Source organism: Falco peregrinus, chromosome 4 (assembly GCF_023634155.1).
Source record: "Falco peregrinus isolate bFalPer1 chromosome 4, bFalPer1.pri, whole genome shotgun sequence".
In the NCBI taxonomy this organism is placed as follows: domain Eukaryota; kingdom Metazoa; phylum Chordata; class Aves; order Falconiformes; family Falconidae; genus Falco; species Falco peregrinus.
In genome coordinates this window covers 33359410-33379255 of record NC_073724.1, presented here as the reverse complement: position 1 = coordinate 33379255, position 19846 = coordinate 33359410, and the positions used below count along the sequence as shown (strand labels likewise).

At 41.4% G+C, this 19846-nt stretch overlaps 1 protein-coding gene across 1 annotated transcript in view; it reads right to left on the bottom strand.

The window, feature by feature from the left end:
• POLA1 (DNA polymerase alpha 1, catalytic subunit) overlaps positions 1-17483 on the bottom strand; it is a 204286-nt gene extending 186803 nt beyond the window's left edge. The window contains exons 1-12 of the mRNA XM_055802046.1: positions 17331-17483; positions 15579-15703; positions 14455-14551; positions 13885-13965; positions 12985-13100; positions 12666-12728; positions 11103-11201; positions 9181-9376; positions 8775-8949; positions 7664-7842; positions 4150-4262; positions 3594-3710 (exon numbers count right to left, since the gene is read on the bottom strand). Coding sequence (XP_055658021.1) covers positions 3594-3710; positions 4150-4262; positions 7664-7842; positions 8775-8949; positions 9181-9376; positions 11103-11201; positions 12666-12728; positions 12985-13100; positions 13885-13965; positions 14455-14551; positions 15579-15703; positions 17331-17361 — 1392 coding nt within the window. The 5' untranslated portion in view covers positions 17362-17483. The remainder of the gene's footprint in view (positions 1-3593; positions 3711-4149; positions 4263-7663; positions 7843-8774; positions 8950-9180; positions 9377-11102; positions 11202-12665; positions 12729-12984; positions 13101-13884; positions 13966-14454; positions 14552-15578; positions 15704-17330) is intronic.
• Positions 17484-19846: the final 2363 nt, after the last annotated feature.

The window sequence follows — 19846 nt, the reverse complement described above, 5'->3', positions numbered from 1 at the left end:
GCAGAGTAATCTGCTCTTCAAGTGGCCCTTCAGAAAGCAGAAATGAGCAGCAGTGATTAGCTGCTAAGTTCCTAAGTGGAGTAAGGCTGCTTTCAAATTGATTTGTGAAGACTTGCTAACTTGGCAGCAGTGCAACCCATTGAAGCTACAATTAGCAGCAGGTGCAGGAGGAAATTATATGGCTTAAGTGTATCTGTTCATAGGGACAAAGTTTGGCTCTGGTAAGGCCAAGATGCACACGCGCAGAAAACAACTCGTCTGTATAAATACTGGCTCGCTCCACATTATCACAAAGCCGGGTATTCTGAATAAAAGAACTTTGGGTGCATGGTAGGTATGCTAAACACCTTTCTGATTTCCAGCTAATGATGGAAGAATAGGAGTTTCACAGTACTATGCCAAAACTGAGACTCTGTGTTACTCTGAATGCATTGCTCACAAGTGCTCTGCTCACCTGAGCAATATGGCCATTAGCCTTTTAAGTTTTTCAAAACACCAACCCTTAACACCACAGTAGTGGAACACTGGCTGCACAACACAGAACAGGGGAGTTCTTCTAAAGCATATTAGCTCTTAATCACATACAGTCACAACTGTGCAAAGATCACTTTTTTGAGCATTCACTCAGGTGAGTGCCACCACCATTTCAATTTGAGAGCCCTGCACATCCCTATGGCAACACAGATGCAAGGGCTGTATGACAACACGTCTGGTGGTATGACTGCAATGAAAAGAAAGATGACTCCTCCTTATTAAAAACAGATTTATAAGGTACATAACCAGGCAAACTGAGGTGTCTCAGAGAGGAACAAAAGAAAAGGCAGCCACAGGAATGGGATCACCCCACTACTTCCACAATTACCTTGCAGGCAGCAAAAGGACCCCCTGCTGTAGAGATGCTGGCCAGATTTGGTACCACTTGTTCACAGTTAATTTTGTGTTAAGCTGGAATAGCTGAGTTACTGTAATACTCCTTGAATAATCCTCTAAAGGCCCAACCCAGAGCCCTGCTCTCCAATCTTCTCTTTTCACTTATCCCCCACATTACTAGTGCCATAGCCTCCTGCTAGCTCCAGTTCTCATTAAACTCTTCCAAGAGGCAGTGACTATCAAAATCAGCATAAAATTATGTCAGCAAAATAAAGGTGGATAGCCTTTTACCATGTCAGTAAAATTCAGTTTATTGAAGTCTGATGAATTCAAACAGAATTTGAATTCTTACTGTTCAGAAACAACTCTGGTAGGTTATTCCAGAGCTTCTCTGCGCCCTCAACTATCCTGTCTAATATATTCATGAATTAAAATTTATAAATTTGTTCTTTTGCTAAAACTGTCTTTTAAATAGCTTTTTTGCTGCTCATCCCCTTTTAATGTTTTTAGAGAGCAAAAAGGTCTTACCATTATTCTCCATTTTACCAGGCTAAATAAATCAAAGCTCTTCCATAGCCATCTCTGGTATAACTGATTCTCCTTTTGTCTCATCCTTCTAATTGCCATCTTTTGTACCTGTTGTCACTTAAATTAATCTTTTCTCATCAGGGTGATCAAGTGTTATAACATCCTAGGTAAGATCTGAACGGTACCTTAGTGCTGCTACTCCCCCTATTCCTGCTAGAGTTCACTCCTGTGTTACACTCCAGGACCCCAGATGCACTGTAGTCACGGTCCAGACAACACACTGGGTCTTTCACTCCCACCTCTGTGTAAACTCACTAAAAATTTGATAATTTCGAACTAACATCAGAAATAACAGTTCAAATACTTCCTGCATATGGTTTACCTTTGTTTTTAAAAGCCGTCTTTGAACATTAAACTATATTACTCTATTACCTCACTCACACTGTTCTTCCTTAGCACACCATGGAACAGGTGGATGTTTCTTAAGATTCTGTTAGCATATCTGTGTCTTTTGAAAGGCCTCTCCCCCTCCTTCCATTTCTGGAGTACAAGTGTTTGTATCCTCTTAATAAAGAATTGATATGCCCTGAGTTTCCTCCCCCATTCCTGAAAGGGTCTTTGAACAGTGAGCTATTACAAACTTGTTTTTTACCCATTGTTAAATGCATTCCTTTCCAATCTCCATATGTAACAACAAAGTTATAATATACTATACAAGAGAAGTAACACTGAGACAGCCGAAAAAGCTAAATTTGCATTAGAGTTTTGAGAGGGAAAATAAGCTAGAACAAAAAAAGCTTTACAAAGTAGTAATGGCACATGCATTTTCCCTGAATGATGTAAATAATGCACTAAATAATGCACGTTGATGAAAAGATGTCATGACTTGCATGAATTTGTCATTTGAGAAACACTGCTCACATTTTCACTTTAACAGCTTAAAATTTCAGAAGTACTCTAGCTTTGATTAGATGACCTCCTGAGGGTCTTTCCAACCTGAATTATCATATGAACTTGTTTTTATTTTCCCTCATTTGCATATTGTTAAATTCCATTCTTCCTACATTTTCTTGCCCTCCCATTTCCTGATCAACTATTCAGGAATTAATCCTATGAAGTCACAAGATTGCCAGCCTGGCAAAAGTTACCAACTGATTTCACGCCACCCACTAATGACAACGAAAGCCAGCTTTGCCAGACTAATGACACGTTACTTCAAGAAACAGAAAAGTTCATAAGCATTTCAGTCTGAACAATCTTTTCTTTGAACTTGCATATTAGCCACCTTTCCCCACACAAACTCTCCACCTCTGTCCCTGCCAAAAGACAAGCGCTCTATGTAAATGAAAAAAAAAAAAAAGTCTTCTCACACTAGCAAACTAATTCAGTACAAACCTGCAACACTATCAGCACTATCAGCTCTCTTCCTGAGACTTATGGCCAGTATTGTATTACTGTACATGCAAATTTTCCATTACAGCAACATTTTGTTTTTCCAATGTTCTTTTACAGATTTGTTGAGCAAACATAACACAGAAATGGCCCGTAGGCTGCTCTGGGCTTACAACTCAGTTTCAAGACTGGATGACAGTTCTCACAACTTGTTGCCTCCTGTATAAATGCACTATGACAGTCCATGCTCTGAACAGCACACATTCTAAAAAGATAAATCTGCAAGGGTGCGTGAGAAGAAGGATAAGACGTGCCAAGGGATAAAAGTTCAATACAACACCTGGTCAAATGCAAACATGGTCTAATCCCAGTGTACTGACCTATATGCTGGACAACACAATCTCTCATTTTAAACTTTGACACCATGAGCTGATGCTGTCTGATACCAGGCTTTAGGTATCAGAACTTCCATCTGTTCTGTATTCTCAGAAAATATCTCAGCAAGCAAAACAGTTTGACATTCAATCCCGTTTCAAAGAAGCTAATGAATGAGTATTTTCTAAAGCAGTATGTTTAAACTTCTAGTGGAATAATCACGTTGCAGATTTGCTGTTCTTAAAGGAGCATGGATATTTGGGAAGATATTTGGGATGGCTTCTACAAGCAGGTACACTTATTACATGTCAGGAGTTACACTGTTTGCATTTCAGTATAACCTCCCCACTGGACAGTGTTTCAACAGATTTACCACCTTATAAACCAGAACAACAGAAAATGACCAAATAGGATGCTTGTAGACAAACCTTGGATTTGAACTTCATGATCTTATACTTTGGTGAAATGTAGTCATTAAACTCCTTGAAAACACTCATCATAGTTACTGGAGTCTCCGTCTCTTTGCCAGTGGATAGGTCCATTTCCTCAAAAACAGAAGTCAGGTTTTACAAATCAAAAAATGCCAGCAGACATGACCAAATAAGTTGAATTTGTCTTTGCTATTATGAATCATGCATCTGTTCTTTAAGCGAAAGCTACAATGCAATCAGCCAAGAAAACCCAAATTCTAAAATATTATTTGAAACAGAATGTTTAAAAAGCACTAAGCTTTCTAATAATACTTCAAGACAACTTTCTTTCCTAAGCAGCAATTCTAAAGGTAACAATTTGTCTGAAGTTGTTAGTTAAGGTCAGGGGGAAGCTGCAACACTCTACTCTGCATCTCACATGTGATACACGTTACCACCTACATCAGACAACACTGGCTTCAACAGTTCCCATAAACACACTACTAGAACTCATAGCCTGCCATAAGCAGAATGAAAGGTACTTACATTTGACATGCTTAAAAGACATACTTACTGTTTCACGTGGCAATAGATAAACAGTTCTCTCAATATTTTTCACTGTCACACAACAGCTGACATAGGTGTTTGCAGATTCAATCCAAACTTTGCCAAATAAAAATACCACACCTAAGGAAGAAGGGCAAAGCGAAGAATTCAATATGCAATTCTTAAATTAATCATTCTTAATGTGGCTTAATGCAGCTTATTACATATTCTTGCATGGAAACACAACCATTTCTGGCTTAGGTCCTTCAATAATGAATCTTCCTGATGTATCAGCACATTATAAATTGTTTTAAACACCAGCTTTACAAATCAATCCCTGTATAGTTCTTCATGCCTCTATCTCCATCACTATACTAACACCCTAATATGTGAAATTCAAAATGGCATCATAGAGCCAGCCTCAGAATTCTGTTCTGATATTCCATTTCTACCTGCATCAGTTTGACAATTCATGCAGAGAGGGAGGAAGAAGAGAGAAGCTAGTGAAAGCTGAAGATAAGCAGAATGCCTGTGCTGTCAATCACTCCGGAATTGCGTTATCTAGAGTTTTTCATTCTTCAGCTAGACTAGTACAATTAGCTAATTTTCCCTACACTTTAGTATTGTGAGATCAAGACTCTACTACTAATAAAAAAAACTATAGAAAAAAATTCCGAAGACAACAACTAGAAGCTTATCAACCGCAGAAAGTTTTCAACTGACTATTTTTAACAAACGAGGACAATGAAAGATGTATCACACTGCAAGAAATCCTGGATGCTAAGACAGCAGTTACAGCCAAGGTAAATATTCAGAAAGCCTATACAGAGCAAGGCTAGTGCAACTTACTTCCCCGTGGACCATGTCATTACTACACATGCACATCTCTGAGCCAGAGAACTTGGCATTAGCACAAAATGCTGCAAACTACTAATCAAGTGACATTAAACTTTGAAATAACTTAGAACAAAACCAGCTGACTCATGTACAATTTGTGATTTGTAAGTAATATAAACTTCCAAGTACAACTCAAAAACCTGGCTTCACCCGAGGTCCCTTCAAACTCCAAATAATCTGGAATTTGGTTACATGAAAGACACTCCCTACAGTATACTACTATTGATGAAATCAGAAGTATCAGTTCTGAGGCTGCCTCAGAAACAGTGCTTCACATAAAGAAGATTTTGGAGCCTGCGTTTCTCCTTCGTCTGACAATGCACAAATCCTTGATTAACAGTTATAATTTATCTTTGTCATGCGATCTATCAGATGTAAAGGCACCTTTCCTACTCCATTAGTTCAAAGACAAATCAGTGAGGATGCACTAAGATGGATGATAAGAGTTAGAGTGACAGCCTAAGAAAAAAATCGTTTCTTGAGTGCTTGGAATAGATGTGAGCGAGACTACTTTTGTCAAGGGCAGAAAATGCTGCGGTTTTGAAGATGATGAGAGCAAAGATACAACCTTCGCTGCACAAAGTATCTTAGAGGTCTTAGCATACAGGCAATCTTCAAGATTTAGACAGGTTTAATAAAAGGATCTAGAGAGAGCTCAAATTACAGATCTAAGTGACAGGGAAGATGAAGTTTGCATCCCCAGCAATCTAATTATTTTTTTTTTAAGGGAGAAAAAAATCAGGTTTGTATCATACAGAAAGATTAAACTATGGGAGAGACCACAAAACAGTAGCTGGTTGCTTGAACAGCTGGCAATATTAAGCATATGGAGAAGTTAACCTGTTAGAGGCATACATATAAGCAGGTGAGGTAGAAAGGATGAAATGTGAGACTGTCAAAGAACACGGTAAAAGGCTGCCTGGATTGCAAAGACAAGCTTCAGTCAACTCTAGCATGGACAAAGAAGTGGTCTTAATCCCTAGATTTCACAGAATCAGTGTAATTTAGGATGGAAGGAACCTTTGGAGGTTACCAAGTCAAACACCCACCCACACACACAATAAAAGCAGGGCTAACTTCAAAGTTTTCAGACACACCTCATACATAAAACCAAGATATGAAAGAGAGATCAGGCCCTTTCCCTTGTAAGCCTGATTGTGGAAAGAAGAAATAGAAATATAGGAGTAAAACTTATAAAACATGAAGTCTGTGAAAAGAAAGGTCATGTTGCCACTGAACCAAAAGGCAAGCAAAGACAAGAGACAGGGAAAATGTCTTGCAGAGGGGAAAGGGCAGGGTTTATACATTATTTCTTTAAAATGTTAATAGGATTACAATTCCTACAATGTTAATAGGATACAAGTTCTCTGCCTAAGATAGTAAAGAGAGTTATGAAAAGTAAGCCTCCAAAAAATTATTAAGTTTGAAAGAGTCTTATGATTATGCTATAGTATTTACTCTTCAGGCAATGCATTTGACATCACAGTAAATGAGGCATAAACAAAGATCATGTTCATGTTAAACAAAAAGCAGTATAAAAATTTTCCCTTCTACATTACTAATTGAAAACAGGTGCAGTCTTTATTATTCAATCCTGAAAAAGTCATAATGAGAAAAGAACACTCCTTGCATGCGAGGAACAGAAATCCTTTCATAATTATGTTCCATTCAGCAACCACTGACTTAGAAGACAAAAAAAAAGGAAAAAGAACAATAGTGGGGTCTTCAAAAGTAGCAATTTTATATTAGAGCCATTGATTTCATCAAGATATCATGATTATTACCACTCCCATCACCAAGCTGTTCAGCCCAGCACAGTCTCATATTTAAGTTTGGCATCCCAACTCACAACAAAAGGTGTAACAAAGAAACGTATCTGACTCAATGTTTACAGCATCAACCCAAAAAAACCTTCAAAAACATATGGAAGAACCTTCTGGTAAACCTACACGAAGCACAAATTAGAAACTCAAGATCCTAAAGCTGCTGGTGAAATGAGAGGATGGATGGGAAGTGCTTAGAACAGATGCGAACATGACTTCTTTTGTCAGGGCTGAGATCAGAATGCCACAGTTTTGAAGATGATGAGAGCTAGGATTCATACTTCAACTGCACAAAATATCTTAGGGATGTTAATCTAAAGACAATCTTCAAGATCTAGTTTGAATAAAGGGATCTAGATAGACCTTATATTTTTCAGGCCACCTTCCTGCCTTGATAAGAGGCCTTTCCTTTGTGCAAAATTGTGCAACTGCTATTGTACAGGCTTTCTAATTAAGTTACATTTCCAAAAACAAGAAGAAAGCACACTTAGTTATTGCACCACTGAGTAAGACATTTAAAACATCAACTTAATCCTGAAGCGTACAGGGTTTTAAGAAAGCAAACAGGACACCAACATGGAGAAGTGCAAGCAGCTCCCTTTGTACTTCCCTACTACTATACTAGACCAAGAGATGACACTCTTTCTTTTCCCAGCCACAGTACCGAGGCACCAAGGACACAGGTGCAGAAAAACAGGAGATGAACGTTTAAGTTATAAAGCCCAGAGAGACAGCGTATCTAGACATAATTTAGGCAAGTCTGAAAATCTGTTACATAAAAAGAATCAGAATGGCATTTACTGCCTTTAACTGAACAGTTACCTGGCTGACTGTACTGATCTTCATAAGCATCCAGCCAATAAAATCTTAAGACTTGATCATCATCTTCCCCATTCACAAGTGGAAGGAGATTGGGGTCCAGCTGGACTTCTGCCACTACTAGATCGGCTTCATCCTCATCAATTCTGTCCCAGCATGAGACACCTGGGAGAGAGCAACTTCTGCAGGTTTTGCAGAAGAAACAAGAAGTAAAATTGTGCCTTTGCTCTAACCACCATTGTTTTGCTTTTTTTTCAGCCCTATATTCTCACACCTTTTGTCATTCTTTCCACTACCAAGCAACATTGCCAATAATGGAGTGTCATCAGATTTCTTCTGAGAAAAAAAAAAAAAAAAAAAAAAAAAAAAAGAAAAGAAATCCGAGCCATACAAGTATGGCTCTCAGTACACAACACGCAGGCTTTAAAAAATCATTCACCTCGTATTTCAGCCTTGGTCATTTAAGCCTTTACATAACAAATACATCCATCCATCTGCACAAGTTCCTCAGTGGGAACAACAGATTATTTCAACAAAACTACCTGTTCAGTCATTAAATATTTAAGTCTTTTTGATCATACAAATATTTTACAGTTTAAAGTTATGGAAACACAGGATTCGAGATCCTTCCAAACAAGTAAACAAAACAAAAAAAAAAACCCCACAACACGGAAACCCCCCCCCCATTTTTCCTACTTCCAAAGACATGGCTGTTCACCATGTGAAATTACTTCTAGCAATAATACTTTTACCTACAACTAACATTATGAAATACCTTCACAGTTGCTTAGAATAAGCATCATTAGCAATTCTTCATTTTTGCTTACTGGCATCAAAATTCATTGTTCCAACACCCGCACTGAGTCACCTCAATGTACTGAAATATGCATTACATTGTCATGTGCTAAATCCCAAAAACATGAAGTGTTTTTCAATTCAGTAGCTATCAGCATGTTCAACATTACCATTTTTAACATCACTCCAAAAAAAACATTGCATAGCATTATCATCATTCTGTCTGTTTCACAGACAAATACGAAGATAGAAAGTTTATGGATATTGAAAGGCTTCTTGGTGGAAGGAAAAAAAAAAAAAAAAAAAGAGAGATTCTTACAAGACAGATGTCTCTTTCTTCTCTGATTCCAGCTGCTCTGTCTCCTTTTGAATTTCCTTGTCTCTCTTCAGGCTTTCAGCTGTCTCAGGTATAGTTTCCACATGTTCTGCTTCCATAGGTTCATCAAAGTCCTCCTCATCAAAATCCATCATTCCCTGATCATCATCTGGAAGTGCTGCACATAGAATTAAAGGCTTGAATCGTTAAAATGACACACTGTATACTACAGCGGTATGCACAGATCACACACTGTATGCACGAATGTAATATACAGTATTAATATACAAACAAGATACCACATTTAAGCTATCTAAGCATCTAACTAGTATAAACCAAGAAGTGTTTTAACACAAATATGCCATGTTTACAGAGTTTCCAGAACTGGGATTTGACTTCTTTTTGATACCTTCAATAGCTTTCTCTCCTACTGTCTTCACTATTCCCCCATTTTCTGCAGTTTTTTGGACATACTTGGTATCCTCATTTTCAGAGACTATGACAGATTTTGCTGTGTAATTGGGATGTTTAGGATGAAATGAAGCTGGAGGAAGAGTTTCCTTTCTGAGATGAGCAGGAGTTTTCTTTGATACAGGGGTGATTACCTGAAAGACATTTCAGCCACGAATTAAAAAAAAAACCCAGAAACTCTTAAAAGCAAAAAGGGGGGGGGGGGGGGGGGGTGTGAAATCCTAGCACTTACTATTTCCAGAACTAGTAACCATGGCTGAAGGAAGAGTTCCATACATTTTGCAGCATGACAGATAAAACCCCTCAAGAGCAAACTCTAAATTCTACACCATAATTTCTGCTGTGATGTGTTTCTACTATGGTTTTAAAAAGTAGCTTACAACAGACCATGGCTGATATCTTATTAAGTTCATGGTTACTTTCACTATTTTTCCCAAATAGCATTACAGCATTCCTAAATTAAAACCTCTATCTGTGTCAACTGAGTTTGTGACAATATATGTCAGGCAGGGACAGAGCCTGGAACAACCGGGGAAGGCCAACACGGCACTTTACAGAGTGCTTTTCCATTGAACTTCCTCATGCTACACATGACAGCGTGAGCAAGGAAAACAAAATCAGATTTCAGCACACTCTGCAAGCCTGAACTCTGAGGCAGTAAGCACAGGCTTGTTTCTCAGACAGGATACTACTATGACAGCAGCTACAGAACGCGTGCATGAAGTAGCCTCCACCACGACCAACAACAGGTCTCTGCATCTGCTGACCCTTAACCTTTGGCAAGGGCCAAAACCTTCACCATCAGGGAAAGCTATTATTTACAGACACAGAATTTATAGTTACAAACAATCATTTCTACTGTTTTAATCTCAGTTCAGCTACTTCTACTCTAGCCAACAAACCCAGCCCTTCACTCACCTTTAACAGAAAGCAAACAAACTACCTTCACCAACAATTTTTTGTTAGCCAAGCCAAATGAATTTACTTGTACTTCTGCTTGTCTCCTAAAGTAAAAAGCATCACTGCTATCTTCCTTTTTATGTCCATTTATTTTCTAAGGCTGTAATCTTCATCCTATTCATCTGTTTCATTGCCTAAGATCTCCAATTCCTCTTCCTAGGACCACAAAAGCTATCACTTCAACTGCCTGTCTGGGAATAAATTTCCTCCTCAATGTTTCCTACAGAAGTGACTACTATTTTGCACCATAAAGACAAAGATCCTTTCTTACTATATTTCCCCCTTTTTTCTTTTTCAATTGCTTCTAGGCTCCAACACAGCTGTTACCAAATATCTCATTGGATTTCCAGCTATAAAGACCTTCTCATTTACCAGAACTCTTTAACAAAATGCTAGCCTTCCATCCTTAGCAGCCCATCCCTCTTTTCACTCCCAAATCTTCCACTAGTGTAAACTTCTATCCACAACTTCAATTTCCCATTTGCTTCCCCTTTCTGCAGAAGATGAGTTTCTTAACCTTTTCCACACCCACACACTTTCTTCTGCTTATTTTGCTTCCCATCATCCTTTCCTTACCACAAGGGTGTTTTCTACTCTTAGGAAGAGACAAAGCAAAAGCTAACCTTCATGCGATGCACCTAATGTTATAAAAACATTTCACCTGTCAAACGTAACAGCTACCTACCCCTACTACACTAAAGATACAAAAAGAGTTACACACTGTTTATGTACTAACATGGAAGGGGAAGAGGAAAAATGCATGGAGTTACACAGTAACGTTGCTAAGGAAGCTAAGAAAGGTAATTTCTAAAAGCAGAAATCAAAGACAACAGTATTCAAATCAATCAAAACACAGATTAATACTTATGAATGACAACTTTTTTTCATTTTTTCCTTTACCTTAGGAGTTTGGGACTGCACAGAGAAAGGATTCAGTGATACTCCAGCAGATCTTTTCCTTTTCAGCATTATAATTGGTGGTGGACTTAGCTGAACAGTCTGAAGATTAAAGTGACAAAACGAAGAGGTGTTGTTTAGTGTTTTCTTTTGCCTCTGTTAGTAATTTTTTCCATCAAAGAAAAAGCAGGTCATCAGTATTCCTCATTTGCCCAAGAAAACACACCTCCTGACACACAACTCAGCCATATAAAAAAAAACAAAGTTACCTGAGCAATCAGGCCATGAAGACAGACACTAGATTTTTTTTGGTACACAGTCTGAGAGAAAAACTGTCATCAGTAAGTGAAAATTTTCAAACAATGGGCATCTCAATAGCTAATCATGCCTTTACTGCACGACTATCACAGTAACTGGTGATATGTTCTTCATGTCTGCTGAAACAGTAGTACTGAGCACACATGCCTTAGAAAGGCAGAAGTGCTCTTTCAGCACTGTCACACTTGAGGAAAACCTATTGTAATTTATCTACATGTACAGATACTTTATACTTATCAACAGCTAATAACAAGAGACATTTTAGAAAACAAACAACAAGGCCAAAAAACCAACCTAACTACTGTTTAAGTAAATACAAGCCATAGTGTAATTATTAGCATTGTTTTCCCTAATCAATGCTCCACAAAATCTGACAGCATTAAAACACATTTGCTTAATGATTTGAGGGTTTTTGATAGCCTAACATACTACAACTCTCAGATGCCACAGGGAGGAATAAAATTGCAAGCGCACAAAACCAAGAGAACAACTTGACCTACACCCCTCTTACTGCTCTGTAAAAACACATTATGCTTTTTATGATACAACATACTTCAATTCACCATCTCACCACTACAGCAGTTGCATGCTTTACATGTGAGCAATCCTATCAGTTTTAAGAAATCCTGCTAAGGGACATAAAGTCATTGAGAAGTCATTAATGATGAGGAACAGCCTCATTTAACAGTCCAACCCTGCTATGGCAGCCACCTTGCACACACTCCTAGTGCTGAGAAGGTGTAAATCTGCTCCTTTGTAGCAAACCGTGGAAAGCAGGAGGAGGCAGATAGAAGTTCAGGCTACATCATTTGCTGAAACAGTCCTCCCTCAGCTCCTCTCATGAACCCAAACACGCCAGATGGAAATATCCTACAGTATACTGGCTGGAGCATGGTGATAAACATATATGGTACACATGATTCAGATGCAGGTAAGTCTTGTTTCACTCCAAGCTAACTAAAACCTAGAAGGCTGCATTAGTTTATTATTAATGTGATGTAGAACCTACACTATGTCTAATCAGGGCACAGCAGTTCTGGCTTATCAAACTAAAAGAGTCATGCAACTTCTGCATGGTGGAGATGACAGGTAGACTGCATACATACATGGAATGTACCAAGCACATGTGCTATGGAAGAAATCAATCTTAGATGGTCTAGTTTTATGAAGAAATGTATTTTCTTGATACCACAGCAAGAAAAATGAATGGATTACGATGGTTCGAGCAGATTTTATTAATATACTTACTTCAGCATTAAGATCTTGAAGAATATCCCCTAGTAAATCATCCTTTGACAGGTCCACAGTTTTCTGTAACATAACAGATCAGCCAAACAGTTCTTAGTTATACGTGCAAACCCAATCAGGAGACCAGCAGCAAATGACTAAAGGGTTTCTACAAAACACAAACAATGTTTACAGGAATGCTCCATAGACAACAGACTGTAATAGGAGTTTATGTCTTGCTAGACACAAGAAACTGAAATAAGCCCTTGCTTTATTCCACTCCCACTAAAACACTGTAAACAAGTTAGAAATCTTTAAATTCAAACATGTTAACACTTACATCTGTGTTTTTCTTCCCAGCACTGGCTATAAACATAGACTTAATTGTGTTTGGCTTTGACACCACAGCTTTCTTCACATTCTTTTTATCAACCGTAGATGTTTTGCCACCTTTTCCTACAGAAAAATATAAAATTGTGAATTCTACACCCAAAAAGTTCAGTGTTTAAGGGTCCATTTATTAGCAGGAATAGACAGCTAGCTGAGGTAGTCTACTTCTTCCACCTTTACACTGCTGGCTGAAATGAAGCCTAAACATCTTTAACTTGCTCCCACCTTTATAAAGGCTGCCATGCACACATACAAAAAAGCAAAACCCTATCAGCAGCCTATCATTCGCAGTCATGTCAGAGATTCACTTTGCATACTCAAGTTCATACTCCAGAAAAAGGACCAAGATACATTACATGGAAGCACCTCCAGAAAAAGACAAGTATCCAGGAGTTTGGCACTAGGCTTGGATTCTCAACATCAGATGTAATTTCTTGGTTGGCCACCAACTTCACAAAAGTTGGCACAATCATTTAATCCCAGATCCTTAAAAGCATGCCAGGATTTTAGTGGCCAGAGACACCACACATCCTTTAGACACTGGCTTTGGAAACCAAGATCGTTCCTAGATGCATTTGTCCTAGAAATGAAAATCTGACAGAATACTGTTGGCAAAATTGCCCTAGTCATGTTGAAGCAGTTAGCAGCGATTTTACCACATTTTGTGGACCTCTAACTTCTGCAGTACGGAGGCTAAACAAAATCCACAGTCACAGGCATAAAATTACAGAGCTCCAAGTAACATGTCATTTGGCCATATTCACTACATACTGATGCCAAAAAGTTGCCCGGTTTAGGTGCCTTTTAAAAGCCACTGGCAAGCATTCTACAGTGGTCATGTTCAGCCTACCTTTCTTATTGGAACCAAGAGCATCATCATCCAGATCTTCATCAAAGATTTCCCTTCCATCTTCTACATAACCTATCCCATCTGTAAAAAACCAAATTGTTAAAAATTTGCATTTTAAATTCTGATATTTCTAAATATATTCATAATCAAAACTTTTACGTATTTAAACATTTCCCCCCTTTAATATAGAGCAAAATTTATAAATGCAAAAAATGTTTAAAAACCTACAGCACTCTCAGCTCTATCTTCTATTAGACTAAATATATTGCTACCTGTTTAATTAGAAATTATCAATTACAGTACTACTTTTTAAAGTTACATCACTGAGAACTGGAAATAAAATTTCAAACACAGTTCTTAATGAAATATATTTTCATTACCATACTAAAACACTACTATGAGAACAATGCAAAAGACTCATTTCCATATAAAAGCTTACCTCTTTCTTGTCTTCTACAACAATTTTTAAGGATGTACTAACTACAACTTACCTCAAATTATGAACATTGTGAAGCCTAATTGAGTTATAACACTATAATCAAAATAACTCTCCAAATGATTCTTACTTACCATCATCAACAATCCAGTCATCATCCTGTCGTTCTCTGACCATCTTCGAGTATTCTTCCTCATCTATTTCATCATAAACACCTGTGAACTCCTCAACCTACAGTTAAGGTACACTGAGGATTAGCAGTTCCCATACCATTATTTATTAATATAGGTCATCAGTAAGAACATAGAAGTTCCCAAGAAATGTATGGTTTCCTACACTGTTACATTGTTCACAACTAGTAAGCACAGTTATTCATTCAGTTTAAGTTTCCTCTTTGGTAGTTACAAAAGACAGGTTATCAATTTCTAAAAATATCACAGCATCCTGAAATTCAAAATCTACCAAAGCACTCGCAGTACTGCTCATTTCATATTACAAAAAATAAATAATAAAAAAAAAAAAAAAAAAAAAAAATAAAAAAAATAAAAATCCTAGTGATGGAGGCTTCTGACCTTTTGCTCTACACTCAAACACCAAGATGAACTTGGTGAAACAGAAGATGATTTCATGTGTCCAAGCATAATGCTGAAGAAGCTCTTCTGTGCCTCAGGGTAAATTTGCATGTTAACAATCTACACACTTCAGGCTTCTTTAGATTTATCCATCTCAATGTAGAAGTCACTTCCTGTTGGCATTACAATTCACTGGACAGTATCAATGTTACACTGCCAGATTTCAGTTACAGATCAGATACCAGTTAAATACTTAAATTCTGGTTTCTTTGTGGAAACACAGCATGTCAATATGAATTGATTTTGGTCATATAAAGCTGTGAAATTCATTTAAAGTTTAAAATAACTTGAAGTTTAAAAAAAAAGTACTTCGTATCATAATGTTAGTTACGTAATTGAATCTTAAAAGTTGCCCCTTCCCTGTGGGATAGTTATCAAGCAATACCAAGCATGTTTGACTTGCAGTTAATAAAATCGTTTTCATTTTGAAAACAGAAAGAAATAAATGATACCAGAAAGCAGCAAAACAATTACAGTTATATTCTCAAAAAACATACATCCTTAAAAAAACAAAATCTGATCTGAAAGGCAGTGTTTCTCATAACTTTTAGATATGTATAAAGGGTAGTTAAGCATCTTGGCTCACATTCACTTTTTAATAAAAAGGAAAGATGAGGAATTTTCACCTCATATTTTATTTTTTCTCCAGATTTGGCTTTTTTCAAACGTTCCAGTGCTTCTTGCTGGCCTCTTCTAGACTTCTTCTCACGCCTAGAACGTGATGCCGCAAAACTTCCAGACTCATGCATAGCTGCAATTAAAAAAAACAAGAAATAAGTTTAGTAATGAGCTGCTGTTATCTTTGGTACTTCAGTGTTCAGTGATGTATTAATAGATGGTTGCAGTTTTGCCTAAAATCAACATTGAAATCTACCTGGCTAAAAGCACACAGTCAGGAATGGCTCTTGATAAGCCAATTCTGAAATTATACTGAAGGCATGGTCTCAGACAGACACACAGATCAAACAGACTTTGTGCCAGCTCACATTCAGCAAGAAGCTACCACTTACATTCCCAAAGCACCTCTCAAATCTCATCAACCCTTGGATGAAAAGCATCCCCCCCCCCCCCCCTTTCCTTGGGAATTTCCAGCTCCTTTTATTTTGCATGTCTCCATGACAACTCAGGAGTAGACAGACTTAGAAAAGGCCTATATTGCTACAAAGCAGTAATGGTTTTCATGATGGCTGAGAGTGTGGCTAGATAGAGACAAACTGGTAAATTGCCGGTAGCAGAAGTCTGCCACCCCATTTCCTCTTACAGTGTCTTCCATTCACAGTGCTCCCCCCAGCAAGGTGCTCTCTGCTTCTCTTGACCATTTTCTCTCTTGATTTTTGTGGGGTGTACATTTACCTGACCACAGAGAATGAACGGTCCCAATCCAGCCTATGAAAGCAGACAGCTAGCCCAGGAACGAGACTACGGGTTTTGCGTGACAAGCTGAACAGCTACAGGCAGCAGAGACCCAGGGCTGGTGCGAGCAGCCAGGCCAGGCAGCCAGGGGAGGCCAGTCCATCCCTGGTGACAGCAGGCAACCAAACTGTGAACAGGGCTGCACCCTGGCAGCGCGGCCCGGACAAGTAAGGATTGGGACTGCTGTGTGCTGGGACGGGCTACAAAGGAGCCGTCTGGTAACAGATGTGGAAGAACCGCAAAGCTGTGACACTTCGGGTGTATTTGTGCACGGATTTTCCGTCAGTTCTTTGCGTTTGCTATAAGCAAGCGCCTAAAGCAACGTGCTCCTCCCCAGGCAAACGCATTCTGAGCCCCAGCCGGGCCCGGCCGCGCCTGCCGGTGCCCTCCGCAGCGCAATGCCAGCGCTCCTGCCGGGCACGGCAGCCCCAGCCGGCGACCCGCGAGGGGGAAGCAGCCCACGGCCTCGCCGCCCGGGGCAGGCCGCCCCACCGCCGCGGGTGAGCGCTGCGGGGCCGGAGGGGCTGCGCGGCCGCCCCCGCCGCCGGGCGCAAGCCGCCCCAACCTGGCGTAACGCCCCCGCCTGCCGGGGAAGGGCCCCCCCGCTCGGGCGGCGCAGCCACCGGCCCACTGAGCCGCCCCACGGCGCGGAGGGCGCGGGACGCTGCCGGCCCCCGGGCGGCGCCGCTCAGCCCCGGCCCCGCGGGCTGGGGGCAGGGGGGGCGGGGGGCTCGGATCGGAGCGCGGCCCGCCGCGCACGCGCGCTCCCGCTCACCGTGCGGACACCCGGTGTGCGCGCGCGCCCGCGCTCTCCTCCCTCTCCCCGTCCCCAGCTCCCCGCTCCAAGCGCCGCTGCCCCCCGCCTCACACCGCACGGCTGGCAGCCGCCGCCCCGCCGCAGGGAGGGAGGCCGCCGCCGCCCCGGGCGCCCCATCCCCTCCGAACGGGCGCCCCGCGGCCCTCACCGTCCGGGCTCCCAGCGCCGCTCTCGGCCATGGCGCCCGCGCGCTCCGCTCGCGCCAAGGTTCCCGAAAGTGGCGCGAGACGGGAGCCCCGCGAGCCGCCGCCGGGGCGGCAGCCAATCAGCAGCCGCGGCGCCCGCGGGTCCGGCCGCCCCGCGCGGGGGCGGGCCCGGCGCTGCCGCCCGGGGCGGGGGCCCCGGCGGGGCGGGGCGGGAGCGCGGGCTGCCGCGGGACAGGGCCTCCGGGCGCCCCCAGCCCGGAGCCGAGTGCGGGAAGGACGGCCCGGGCGAGGCAGAGCCATTTCCTGGGCGAGGCCTACGCCGCCGGCGGGCCGAGCACTGGCTGAGGCCTGTGCTGGCGGATGCAACCGCCTCAGGCGCCGGGCCGGGCCTGGCCCGCCGGTGGAGCCGCAGCCGTGCAGTCACTGGTTGATCCCAAGGTTCCGAGCCGGGCTGAGAGCGGCAGCAGACGACACCGTCCCGCGAGTTGCGTCTGCGGGATGTCCAGCAGGGCTTCCACCTGCCACAAGGGTGTCGGGGCCCATGAACCATAGTGACGTGGTGCCTCAATTGGGGCAAAATAATATAAATGCACACTGCTGAACTGGGAGGAGGTGGTCGTTGATGCCAGTCGTCTGAAAGCTGGAGCCAGGCTGCAGCGGGAGGGTCAAGGACTGCCTGTAGCACCACTGTTAGCAGTAGGCCAGTCCCTCTTAGGAGAAACAGGCATTTCCCACACGTTTTTCAACAATATATAACCACTGAAGCTAGAAGTGTGACCACGACAATTACTAACATCTGTGGGAGCCATGGGTCCTTTTTACATATTTAAAGTAGGTATTGTCCTCTGTCACAGGCATCAGGAGCTCCTTCAGTAAATTCTCTCTGGTCTCCTCAGAGAGAGGTAGTGGTTGGCCAGCTTAGCAACAAAATAGCTAATGCAATGGACGCCCTTTTATTTCCCAAATCCCTTTAATTTTTTTCCTTCCTTGCTAGGCATGAAAAAAGGAGATGCAGATTGGATTTCTTAAGAGGCCAGCTGCATAGAGGACTCGGAGAAAAGACTTGTCAGAGCTTCTTCCTTGCATACACCTGACTGGCAGATTGGGGAGATGGAGTATGTTCTGCTGATCTTGATGCTGTGGAGATGGCAAGACTATTATACACCAGCCTTCAGCTGAGGAGCAAGAACTATGTCCAGAAAAGGATATATTTCAGTTTCAAGTGTAGTTGGATATGTTTTTAAAAGCCTCAGTTAAGACAACTGCAGCTTTACAAGTCCTCTCTGAGTCGTCTTAGATCTGTCTGCCTATGACTTCATTAAGAAACCCAGGGAAACCGGTGAGGGTTGTGCTATTTCACCAAAGATTAACCTTGATCTTTTTCCAAAAACACCAGTGTTGGCCAGTCGGTACCCAAAGAACTTGCCACCTTCATTTGCAGAATTTTCTGGAGGAGCGTTTTCTGCTCATGAAAATACGTGGGGACTGACTGCAGCTTCTAACAAAGGCAGGTAGCACCAACACTTCAGAGCCATCCGAGAGTGACCAGGACTCTCTCCTTACAGCTGAAATGCTGTTGCTGGAGCATTAGCTGGTATTATTTGGCCTGGATGTACTGACTATTGCCAACTATCTAGAAGAGAGAATTCTTACAGTTTTGAAACTGAAAATTATTTTCCTTCTCCACAAGGACTGCTTTGTACTGGTAAGAGAAAAATAAAAACCTACCAGACATTGATGCTTCTAACTTATCTACCCAGTTCCTAGTACAACACTACATCTCACTGCTGGACCTAGTCTTAAATCGAAGCAGAAATACTACCCTAACCACCTGTGGCAGCTCCCTGGTGCTTAAAAGGGACCGGCCACCCCAGCATCCAGAATGCCCATTCCCAGGCACTCAACAAATCAAGGCCACCTCTCTCAGCAGTAGCTAGTTATTAAATCCGTTTAGATGTAACAAACTCACATCCTTGGAAACACTGGCAACTATAGGAGGAATGCCTATCTGGCCTACTGTCCTGGTTTCAGCTGGGACAGTTTACTTTCTTCTTGGTAGCTGGTACAGTTTTGTGTTTTGGTTTTAGTATGAGAATAATATTGATAACACACTGATGTTTCAGCCCTTGCTAAGCAGTGTTTACACTAAGTCAAGGATTTTTCAGCTTCTCACCCCACTCCACCAGTGAGCAGGCTGGGGGTACACAAGAAGCTGGGAGGGGACATAGCTGGGACACTGGGACACTAACCCCAACTGGCCAAAGAGATATTCCATACCATATGATGTTTCCTCCTCTGCTGAGAATGACTAGTGGGAAAGCTGGCTGGGGCCACTGCTTGGGAACTGGTTGGGTATCAGTCAGCAGGTGGTGAGCAACTGTATTGTGCATCACTTGTTTTGTATATTCCAATTCTTTATTATTATTATTTTCCTTTCCATTTCTCCCTTAAGCTGTCTTAATCTCAATGCCTGGATTTTACTCTTTTTTTTCCTTTTTCCCCCCAATTGTCTCCCCCA